Below are 12,879 nucleotides of genomic sequence, written 5' to 3'. Positions count from 1 at the left end.
GCTCAGCTATTTTTTCGAGTGACTGTATGTCTGGCTGCATCTCTCTCTCGTCCGGTGGCTGAGATGTAGCTCTTCGCGCTGTCGTGCCACAGGGCCCCGGTTCGATCCTCGGGCTGGGCAAGGTTAACTCAGCCTTTCATCCCTTCAGTGGGTCGATAAATGAGTACCAAGCATGCTTGGGTACTAAACACTGGGGGTTCCACGTTAGGCTGACCATCTGACCGGAACATCTGCTCCTGCACCCCAGAGCCCAAGGTCAATAAAACTGAGATGGACACAGTAGGCCTTGGCCCTCTATGGGCTGTCGCGCCACTGAGTTTAGTTTAGCATCTCTCTCTAATTTTTTACTTAGATATTTTTGATATTTGTTACTTTTGACTTCAAATAAAGGCTGCAAGCTCATTAAAGGAAAATTGCGAGAGAGATAATTTTTACCACAATTGATAAATAATTTTTATTTAGGGGGAAAAAAAGCGAGAAAAACCCCACATAAAAATGAAATAGCTTTCGAACTAATAAGAATTTCGATTAAAAAAAACTCTTATTAACTTTATAATTGAAAAGCTTATTGGAAGAACCGACTAAGTGACACTTTAATAAATCTGAGTAAGTGAGTGCCTAAGTTTTTACTTTCCATCTTTTTGTTTTTTCGTTCAATCTTTATGTTTCTAGTATGTTTAGGAAGGCATAACTCGCGAATTTTGGGGGCATATTTATTTCATTGTAGCTTTCTACTAAAGAAAGATTTTCATAATTTTTGTGTGTAGTATTTGCTTGTTTTCACAGACGACATTTAATGTTTTTTATCGAATATAATTTTGTTTCAAAAGATAAAATAAACATACAGATATTTGGACTTATATTCATAAAATAATATTTCAGCAATGTTAATTTGGAACAAACTGGTATCAAAATTTGTCTTGTCTTGTTAGTCCTAAAACTGATCAAAAACCCTTTACGAAAATTTAAGGTATTTTTGATGTGGTTTTGAGGTATTGAGTAATATATGAGGTACATTTGAGGTTGGTAAGAAAACAACCATAAAAATTATACCTCATAAAGTTTGTAACTGGGATGTGAGGTTGTTTTACATGCACTTAAGCTCATTTTGAGGTTGCTTAAAGTTCACTTCAAATGAACCAGGTTGAGGAGGTGATTTTCAAGTTATACAGATTGTTTTTCTGACACTTATAACAAAAAAGTATTTATGAGGCTTAAAAAAAATTACCTCATTTCAACTAAGTAGATTGAGATATTTATTGAGGTGTATAAAGTCATTTTATTTATTCCTAAGCTTATTTTGAGGTTATTTAAAGTACAAATTAGTCCACTTTCCAGCAAGAAGAATTCTTTGAAGTGAAACTAATCAGCATTTGCGCAAAATGAAGGCAAAAACCACGAAAACCTTCCGTGGTCAGCCCGATGTTAATGGAGCTCTGATATATTTCTACCAAAGTATGATTTGCATGAGCACGGCAATCTCTGTTATCATGGAGCAAAATAAAGTCACACTATTTATCACTGTGTTTCGTTCATATGTAGACTTAATCTGTCTCTACTGAGCTATACCTATTTTGATTAAAAAGTTGACATTAGTTTTGTCAAATTTATAAGTACGCTTATTATTTCAGATTTAACACTTAATTTTTCTTTAATCGAGCGCACACATCTTAAATATTGTTGATGAGACCACTTCTTACTTATAATTTAAAAATAATAATCTGGAAATAGAAAACCTTTTTGGTAAAATATTAGTTAATTTGTACTGTATTACTGTACTGGTACTGTGCACTGTCTTTATACTATATGTACTAATGTACATATCGCAATACCTACTATGAGTACTGCGGAAATAGATTTTTTACAGCTTATCAAATGGGATAAATTAGGATAAAATTATTGATTATGATAATTTTGAAATTGTTGATAAGGATATTTTTGAGTTTTTCTCGAGCCGAATGATTGTATCCGCATACTTTATTTTAATTTTGTGCATGATTTTGATCATTACCGGTTTATTGATTATTTAGTTTTATTTCAAAAATAATAACGAGTATTCAGCTAATAATAAACTGAATAAGTTGCTAAAGCACAAAATAATGTTTATTTCCAAAGCTACAATGCTTAGATTTTTTTTTATTATTTTTCACTAGGGTAGTGTGTCTGAAACGTAAACTAATGCGAACATGAAGCAAAAAAAAAAAAAAAAAAAAAAAAAAAAAAAAAAAAAAAAAAAANAAAAAAAAAAATATGTTGAAGCTATTTTAGGGTCTTGTTTTTATTAATTATTGATTACTTAAAAAAAAAACTTTAATTCCTCCTTAATGTATGGAAGTTGAAGTCTTTCATTTTTTACCAATTTTTGTTCTCCCCTGGCCACAGCGTTCGATGCCAAGCAAGAGATTTTCTAGGGTTTTTTTATTCACGATTGTCGCCAAGTAACTTAGCCGGTTCTTCCCTCCAACGAATATTTAAATACTGTCACTTAGCCGGTTCTTCCACGAAGTATCTTCAAAATGAATGGATTTAGCACTATAAATGAATGTTATACATTTAAATGAAGCTAAAATAAGAACTTCCCCCCCAAAATACCATTTTTTTAAATGTCACTTAGACGGTTCTTCCACTAAGCTCTTCAATTTAAAATGGTCCTAACAACACGTCAAAGTTCGGCTCTGTAGTTGCATTTCAGTGAACTATAGATTGATCAAAATGTTTTTTCCCCCTTCAAGTTTAACAGTTAGTAAGTTTCAAGCTAACTATCAAATCATATTTTTTTTTCATCGAACTCCTTGAACGTTTTTCTACAATATGTAGGCTTTTAGTTATACGTGAAGTTAAAATATATTACGATTTTTAATATCTCAAATATTTTTGCTTCTCCTTACTGTTCAATATATCAGGAATATATAGTGCTAATTTATGCATAAATCATTTAAAAGCTTGCATAAAAATTATTTTAAAACAAGAACTTCTCTCGAGAGTTGAAATATATTTACCCTTATGTAGTTTTATATAAAATATCCCTTTTATGTTGCTTTGTTGTTTTATGTTAAGCTTGAAAATAGTAATTAAGAAATTTATATGCTAGGTGAAGAAGATGTTCCCTCTCTGGAAGTTTCAGAAGAAGGCGGTCTGTTTTGGAAGTTCTGCAGTTGGATAATAAGAGGAAGACGAACCACAAGTAGCTCGCATGAAGATTCACCAAGAAAGGACATCAGTCATAATACAAAAACAGTACTTCCTCTTTGCAAAGAACTAAAAGTTGTTGACATAGAACTGAGTAATAAAAATTTTAAATCAGTGATAGAGTCAAGCCTAGAGAAAACTAAAATAAGATTCATTTGCCCTGACGATTCGGATAAATATTATCCAAGTGATTACTTTTTAGCAAAAATAGCATCTAGAGTTTACAACGAACAGAGCTCAGACGATTGTCTGGAGAAGGGATGGGTTTTGTTGACTACGGCTGATTCCAGCGATGGCTATGTTGGTGCTGCATATTGGAATGCCAAAAACCTGCAGGTTGTTGTAGCCCACAAAGGGACACAAAATGTAAAAGATATTTGGGCAGATTATCAGGGTATATTTTCAAAAAAATATACTTCTCAAATGAGTTCCGCAGCCACGTTTTCAAGTATTGTTATAGAAACTCTCAAGGAACTGAATAAGAAGTATTCGACTGATTTGAATCTTTCCTGCGCTGGACATTCATTGGGAGGATGGCTTGCCCAAGTAACAGCGTTTTCAACTCAATACCTCACTAAGGCAATCGAAGGTGAAGAAGAGTTTTTTGCTATTCGTAAAAATGAAAACGAAGGCTATCATACTCATACTGTAGCATTCGATAGTCCCGGCTGTAAAGATATGCTGTTGAAAATGGAAAGTGATTTTGATGTACGCCATAGTGGTAGAGCCAATTTATCTTCCTTTTTGGATGTCACAATTTTCCTCTCGGCTCCAAATCTAGTCAATACTCGTAACTCACATCTAAATGTGGGTAATTTATATAGGGTGTTTATCGATGACTTACCAGCAAGAAGGACCGGGTGGGATCTTTTTCGATATACTACAGAAACTCATAAGATGGATAAAATTATGAATGGGCTTTCTTCCATGGAAAACAGCTGTTCATCGGGAAAGATAATGAAAGTAATAGATTGGCCACTAGCAAAAGAAGGGACAAGTGGATTTTTGAGCGAAAACATTTTTACTGATAAAAACGAATATGAACATTTTCATAAATTGGCAGAACGTACTGGTTCATACAATCCAACTCCAGATGGTACAGAGTATTGTACGCTTCGCTATCAAGTTAAAGAGGTAGAAAAAGATGAGTGCAGCGCTAATGTTTTCAAACAATCTGAGTTTGACTTTTTGGAGGGATATCAGGTGTTGAAACGAATTTCAATGCTTTCAATCGTGCGTGACTTAATGTTTCCACCTGAGAGTGAGACAGCAGAAAAGACAAAAGAAAAAACAGGAGAAAAGACTGAAGAAAAGAGAAAAAGCAAAATAACAAATGAAAAAGTAGAAGAAATCTTAAAATATTTTGAGATAAAAGCTGGGGAAGGACGAGGTGTTATCAAGTGCAATTCGGAAAATGAGTTACAAAAATTGATTATTTATGTCAAAATTATTTTGTTTATTTTTCCAAATATACATTATGAAATCAAAGATAAATTAAAGAACTTGGATGTTTATAACAACGTTTATGAAAAGCAGTCTCTCGATTATCTTGATACTATAAAGTCTGTAGAAATTCGAAATTCTTCTATGGAATCTATTATTTCGTTTTTAAGAAATTCTAAATTGCAATTTTTGCGATTCATATGCAAAGTGCACCCTGCCATAGGAATACAAAAAATACGTGGCATTCTTAAAAAAGCGAAAGAAGATTATCGATATAGCAAAGTATTTTTTCTAAGTCTAGATCAGCTTGTAAATTTAGAACAGTTTTTTCCATTGCAAAATTTTTTAATACATTTGGATAAAAAACTTTCTGTGTTATTTGTAGTAGGGTGCAATACCGATTCTAAAAAAGCAGTTAATCTGTTCAAGAATTTATTCATTACTTTGAAATCTAGACCTAAGTTTAAGTTAATATTAGTTTCGCATGAATACAACAGTTTAGAAGATTGTTTTGGAAATAAAAGGAATCTTTGTAGTGAAATAAAGGATGATTCAAGCATTACATTTCAAGATTTAACTGATGTATCTCAAGAACAACTTTTAGAGAAAAAAGTTTGTTTTCAAGGAAAAGAGGTAGATCTTGATACTTTGATAACGGAGGAGACGAAACAGCTAATAGATGTCCAAACATTGTCTAAACTTATCAACAATGACACAATAGAGATAGGTAAACCCGTTCCTGATTTAGGAGATGTTAAGAATTACTATATTGATCAAACATTTACTCGTCACGTTAAAGTAAAGAGTGATATCAAAGAGAACAAATCTAAATTTGTTTTTACTAATAGTAATACATGTGATACATCAAAATTCAATCAAGGTGAAGACATAATTTTGATCTCTGACAGAGAGGATTATTTTGATGAATTGAGTAAAAAGAATGAAAATCGTAATGTCCACTGGCTAAAAGAAGAAGATGACCAATTTGTGTGGCAGAAATCTTATGGAACTTTATCAAACTTGCGAGAGTTTATAGATACAGAGAATGCCTCGGAATGTAATGACGTAGATGGGTCCGTAGTAATTATAAGTTCAGTATCGGGTGCGGGAAAAACCACTGTATTGACAGAACTAGCACAAAGGTTAAAAAAGAACGATCCTTCTTTGTGGGTTATGAGATTCAATTTGAATTCATATACTGAAAAGCTAGTAGGTGAAGAGTTTGTTAATGATACGGCCAATGTTTTTGAATTTCTACTGGATATAGCAAGTCTAAATAGTCCATTGGAGAAAGATTTGTTTAAACATAGACTGAATTCCGAAGGTGGTAAAGTTGCTTTGCTATTTGATGGTTTTGACGAGATTGTTCCTAAATATAAAGAGAAAGTTATTGAACTATTAAAAGTTCTAAAGAACTTAAAAATAGAAAAGCTCTACGTAACTACGCGTCCACACATGAAAAATGAATTAGAAGATGCATTAAATATATTGGCATATACACTGAAATTGATGTCAAAAGAAGATCAAATAATATTTTTGAGAAAATATTGGAGTAAAGAACTGGAACTAAACATTACCGAGGAGAGGATTTTTAAAATTTTCGCAAAACAATTACTTGACTGCATGTCACGTCCAATTTCAGATGAAAGAAAAGAATTTACAGGGTTACCTCTTCAAACAAAAATGCTGGCGGAAGTTTTTGGAAAGGACTTTAAAAACTTTTACAAATCTCCCCTTCAAAATATGACATCCTTGATTAAGAAGCTGAATTTACTGGAACTGTATAATGTCTTTGTGGATAGCAAGTACAAACGACATCTTGCAGATAAAAAAAATTTTGATCTCACAAAATCTGGTACAGAATATAAAATACTGTACAACTCGTTTATAGAAAATCACTCTTTATTAGCTTTAAACTCCTTTTTTGGGGAAAGCGACTTAAATAAGTTTCTTTCTGAGGAGTTCAAACAACTGAAAGAGTATACGAAACAGGTTCTGGAAGGAGAAGAAAACTCAGAATTCATTACCTGCAATGTGGATGGAAAAACAAGCTTTATTCATCCAAGCTTTGCTGAATTTTTTGTTGCTTGTTTTTATTGGAAGAACATAGAAAAACAGGAAGTCAAAAATTTTCTCTGTGAGCACATTTTTAGCGAAGATACTGAATTAGTTCGGATCTTCTTCGATTATATGGCAATTGACAACCAGGATGAATGTAAAGTACACATTGCAGTCTTGAACAACGATATTATTCAAATTGAGCTATTATTTTCAGGTGCAGAGGAATCTGGGGATTTAATTAATGCTACTGATAGTTTGGGAAGAACGGCGCTTCATTTAGCGGCGCCATATGGTCACTTGACTACGGCCAGCAGTTTATTAAATCACGGCTACAATGTTAACGCTCAAGACCAACTACTTTGTGGAGGTCCATTAAGATATGCAGATAAATGCGGTCATTGGTTTGTTGCTGAAATGCTTCTAGAAAAAGAAGCGAATTCTATTGACATGCCAAACTCAAAGGAAATAATTCAAAACTGTATTGCTGGTGAACGAAGAATTACATTATTGCATAATGCATCAATGGCAGGTTTAGTAAATTTTCTTAAGGTTCTGATTGAAAACAAACCTAATTTTGTAAACGCAATGGACGAATTTGGTTTCACTCCTTTATATCATGCTTTGAATAAGGATGTAGCTGAGCTATTAATAACCCGAGGTGCTAATATTAATTGTAAGAACGACCGTGGTTGGACTCCTTTGCATGCAAGTGTTGCTAAGAAAAACAAAGAATTTGTCGATTTTTTAATTAAGCGAGGCACTAACATCGATGTTAAAGATAACGATGGCTTCACCCCTCTACACGTAGCAACTATTTTAGATGATAACGAGTTAGCTGATGTTCTAATAACAAGACACGCTGATATTGAAGCTAAAGACGACAGCGGTGAAACTCCTCTGCATTCAGCTTGTTTCGAAGATAACAACGAGGTTATGAAGCTTTTAATTAAACATGGCGCAAACATTGAAGCTAAAAATTTTGGTGGTCTTACTCCTTTACACATAGCTGCCGCTACAGATAATTCTAGAATTGTTATGTTTTTTATAAATAGAGGAGCCAATGTTGAAGCTATGGATAACGGTTGTCGTACGCCACTGCATATAGCAGCTGCCGGAGATAGCACATCGGTTGTGGAAGTTTTAATCACAAATGGAGCTAATATTGAATCTAAAGAATGCTGTTATCGTACGCCACTACACATAGCTGCTGTGAAAGATAGTGCTTCAGCTGCCAGAGTTCTAATAATAAAAGGTGCTTGTGTTAATGCTAAAGATATTGATTGTCGTACACCACTGCACGTAGCTGCTGAGGAAAATAGTGCTAGAGTTGCTGAGATTTTATTAATGAATGGTGCTGAGATTGAAGCTAAAGATGCCTGGGGTTGGACTCCTTTGCCCTTAGCTTTTGAACGTTCTAGTGTAGATGTTGCCAAATTTTTAATGGAAAAAGGAGCTGATAGATTATCCAGAGATAACTCTGGATATTCTATTCCACAAAAAGATATTGAACTAAGAGACGATGTTGATAGCCAAGATGACGATGATCAAAACAATCCTAGCTTTTGTCAGTCTTTTTGTGCCAAAGCAAAATATTTAATCCTTATTTACTAAGTTACTAAGTCATATATTATGTTTAAATAAATGAAAAAATATAAAAAAATTTAAAAAGTTTAAAAAATGCGAAAATAAAAAATTTAAAACTTGTCCTTTAGCTGATAATTCTCAGATTGACAGCTATTCCAGTGTATTTTTTTGTAAAAGTTTTAATATTATTTATTTAATTCAGTGCAATTGCTGTAATTTGTGTTATGTTGGTCAGACAGGTCTTGAATTTCATAAGTGGATTAATTTCCACAGGTCTGTTATAAAAAATTTAATAATAGTAATTTTTCCACTGATTATAAAATTTTGCATTATTAATTTCATGATTTTGATAATGTTACTCTTTTTATTTTAGATTTTAGGGATAATTTAGATAATAGACTTGATTTAGAAAACATTTACATTAGTAATCTTAAAACTCTTTTTTCATATAGATTAAATACTAAATTTAATGGTGAAGGTAATGTTAATACAGAATATTATTGTATTTATGATAAATTTAAAGTTTTTAATTTTCCTAGTGTTTTTGATTCCAAGTATAGGAATAAAAGAAGTGGTAGAAAAGGTAAAGTTATTGATTTTGATGATTTTTCGAATATTTGTAACTTACCTGTTACTTTGAATCACCTGAATTGACCTGTTACTTTGTCTTCAATATTAGGAAATATATTTTTGGTTTTAAAAATAAAGTTCTTAAAAATTTCCTTATTAATTTTGGTTCTAAAATAAAATCTGATACTTAACTTATTAAATTTATTGTTTTGGATTTGATTAAATCAAAACTTGGTGTTAGTATGACTGACTTGCTCTTTAATAAGGTTTCTAATGTTGAAAGGGTTTTTTGTACGATTAATTTTCATGATAAAAAAAATTTTAAAATGTTAAGTTGCCACAGATTATACATGGTCTTTCTGATTTCTTTCCTTTAAAGAAAATTATAGTTTCTGCTGCTTATAAACATTCTCTTACGCTTCGAAAAAAGGTATGCAGTTATAATTTTTTAAGTCGAAATTTCAATTGTATTTCTAAATTTGATTGTTATTGTAATGAAAAGGATTTTTCACAATATATTGATAATGATTATGGACATATTATTACGAGAAATTTGGAGATTGTAGGTAATTAAGATTTAATTAATATTTTAAGCAAAGGTTCAAAATTTAGGATAAGATTTAAAATGAAGATTTTATTTTATCCATTGAAAAGGATCCTGTTTTTTTTAATAGCAAAAATTTCCAGAAATTATAATTGGCCCGTTGAGGGTGCTTCAGAGTGGAAGGCTAAAATTATTGAAAAAGTTAAATTTAATTTATTTAATACCAGTTTTAGTTCATGTCCTAGTGGTACTGTTATTGATTATGATTTGTCTAGAAATCAGAGATGCCAACTGCTCCGGACACGCCAAAATAATAAGAAAAACGGTAAATAACTACAGCGTAAATGTGACAAATTTTGACTATTTTTGCTTGCTTTTTAACAGGTGTAGTATGACATAAGAACTTCCTATTTTCCTATTTAAATTTTGAATCTGAGTACCAGCCTAATGAAAAAGGCTTTAGCTCATTCATCTGAGTGAGAAGTTTGTAAATTCGGAGCGAAGCTCCGAGAGATGTTTGGGGTAGATTAGGTAGTGGGCATTTCTTTCGTCGTTAACTGGTTGAAGTAGAACATCAGAGAACAGGGCTCTTTCCCTGCATGATGGAATTTAGAAGCTCCATTGCTTCTTGGTTCTTTAGCAGATTCTGCAGCTCCTTAATGATGGAAATCAGTCTGTTGGATGTTGAGACTTTAGAGGAGATTTTCCGTTGTTTTTGGAATTTTTTCCTGGGGCGGGCCTCGCACCCAGAAAAATTGGCAGTATGATCCTTGTTGCAGTTGCAACATTTTGGAGGTGTTGATCTTTCTTTACGGCATTCGTAAGAGAAGTGGCTTTCGGCGCACTTTAGGCATCTCGGCTGTGCCGAGCATGCGCTTTGTGCGTGTCCGTAGGCCTGGCATCTATAGCATTGGACGGCACTTCTTCCGCCGCGAAATCTTTCCACAATCACGGGGAACTTTTCAATGTGTTCGATGTGGAATACACGCTGATGATTGGCTGAGTCCTTGATGATCGCTAGGAAAAGTGGGAGGAGCCTAAAAGCCCCGCCCTCTGGCTTCTTGAATTGCACGATCTTTAGGATTTCTAAGTTCAACTTCTCTATTTCTAGAGAAATTTTAGAGATATCAAAGTCTTTTGGAAGGCCTCGGAAAAGAAACTTCCTATTTCTCTTGATTGGGGTAGTTTTATCATCAGTGGGAGTCTTATCCGAAGGTTCAGGCAAAGATGGAGTCGGGAGGGGTTCAGGAGTAGGTTCAGAGCGCTTGCTCTTCTTCTTCTTCCTCTTTTTCTCCGGTCTTTTCGAATCAGGATCAACTTTTGTGGGGATTTCGGAGGCTTTCGCCTCTTCCATCTGTTCCGATTCCTTTGCGGCATCCTCGCTAGTAGATTCGGTGGCTTTCACTTCCTCTAGTAGTTCGGGCTCTGGTGTGATTTTTGGCCCTAAAAAGGGCCTTTCAAGAGGTTTTGTAGTCTTTTGGTCTTTTAACTCCAAAAGGATTTCAGCATCTACGATGTTGGTCCAGTAAGTTTTGCGCTGCATGTAGGTTCCCGCAGGGGCGCCTCGCTCAGCATTGCGATAGCGAATTTGAATCTCGGCATCAAAGTCGAAGTCTGGCCTTTCATTGATGATCGCTTGGAAATTTTTTCTCGCATTGGTTTTGTATCCTACAATATCGGGAGGTGGGTGCACGCGCGTGGGTTGGAGAACCTTCCCACCGCGGCCGGATCTGTATGTTGACATCGTAGATAGAGCTTGGTTATAACACAACCTTACCCTATGAGAGCTCGAGCTGGAAAAAAAAAGAAAAATGACATAAGAACTATAAAGTGGTAAATTATATAAGCCTACGAATTATTTAGAAATAGTGGTGGATAAAAATCTACTAAATTGAAATTTTTAAACCAAGAATCGCAATGGATAAACTACCACTTTAAAAAATATATTTGCTGTCCGGAGCAAGTTGGCATCTCTATCTTAAAAATCTTAAAGATAAATTTATTGTTACTGTTGTGGATAAGGCTTCAAATAATTTTTGTATTATGTGTAAATATTTTTTTAAAAAATTGATTATTGGAGAATATAACGCAAATAATACTTATTTAAAATTAAAAGAAGATAAGAAAGTTATTGAAAAAAGGATTATTGCATTTAGTAAGAAATTAAAATTTAGGTTAAATAGGATTGCATTTCATATATTTATTTCCCATTGTTAAATTTCATAAAAATCCAGTTAAATTTAGGTTTATTGCGTTTGGTACTAATTGTTACAATTCTGATATTAGTAAAAAGTTTTTCAGTTTTCTAAATTTTTTTTTACTTAAAATTAAAAAAGAGAAAAATAATGTTATAAATAGTAATGTTGAAGTTTTGGATTATATTAATAATAATGATATTTCCAGCATTAATACTTTTGATTTTGAAAATTTGTATACAAGTATGCCACATGAACAGATTATTGAAATTTGTAGCGGCATTTTCGATAAGTATTTACTTAATGAGAAAATTGATAAGTCTAATTGGTTGGATTTATGTAGGTTTAATCTTTTTGAGAATGTTCTTTTTAATGGTTTAGACTTATAAACAAATTATTGGAATTCCACAAGGTAATTCCTTTTCTGGTGCTTTTGCTAATATTTTTTGCATTTTTTGAAGCTAAATTTCTTGAGTATAATGAATTTAATGCTTTTTGATATATTGATGATTTGATTTAGTTTAATTGTGATAATCATAATTTTATTTATAATATTTATCCTGAAGATTTGGTTTTGAAGAAAACTAATGAGAATTGTTTAAATGTTGAATATTTAGATTTTAAAATTGATATTGTTGACAAAATAATTAAAATTGGTGTTTTTAATAAATGAAAAGCTTTTAAATTTAAAGTTATTTTTTTCTGCAACTTAAATACTAATCTGTGTAATAAAATTTTTAAAAATTTAGCTTTTTCACAATTGGTTGGGATTGAAAGAAATTGCAATAACGTTGAGAGTTTTAGGGAGGCTGTGAATAATTTTTTGAATAATTTGAGTAATAATGATTTTCCTTTTAATTTTTGTAAAGTTAATTTTTTGATTAAGAAAATGATTGAAGAATACTAGTTTTTTATTTCTTTTAACAGGGCGCAATTCAAGTCTTAACTGAGCAGCCCCAGTTAAGCATTCTATTAATTTGTTACGTAATCTTTTCTTTGACTTCTTTTTTTCAATCTGCGCATTTTAAGAGAGGGCGTTGTTTTCTTTTGTTTTAAGTGTTTCCTTTTCATTTGGTTTGCTTGTGAAATCAATGTTTGACCTGGTTAATGTGAGCTTTTATTTTCTGATGATTTTGTTTGAGTTTCTTTTCTGAATTGGTTCTATATATTTTTTTCCCGGACTTCTACAAAACCTTCGGGGTACTGAGGGAGTTAATTTAGGCATTTGTTCTCTTTCTCTCAATAGAAAAGGTTTTGTTTTATGGCTAACGGGGCCGGTTCACCCTAAAGACG

At 32.6% G+C, this 12,879-nt stretch overlaps 1 protein-coding gene across 1 annotated transcript; it reads left to right on the top strand.

The window, feature by feature from the left end:
- Positions 1-3,084: 3,084 nt before the first annotated feature.
- Positions 3,085-8,760, top strand: LOC107447274 (uncharacterized). The gene has a single exon (XM_016062149.3). It carries the CDS (start codon positions 3,085-3,087, stop codon positions 8,302-8,304), a length of 5,220 nt encoding a protein of 1,739 aa, XP_015917635.1. The 3' UTR covers positions 8,305-8,760.
- Positions 8,761-12,879: the final 4,119 nt, after the last annotated feature.

Source organism: Parasteatoda tepidariorum, chromosome 9 (assembly GCF_043381705.1).
Source record: "Parasteatoda tepidariorum isolate YZ-2023 chromosome 9, CAS_Ptep_4.0, whole genome shotgun sequence".
Taxonomy (NCBI): domain Eukaryota; kingdom Metazoa; phylum Arthropoda; class Arachnida; order Araneae; family Theridiidae; genus Parasteatoda; species Parasteatoda tepidariorum.
Note: the sequence above shows the minus strand (reverse complement) of the source record. Positions and strands in the feature narration are given on the sequence as shown.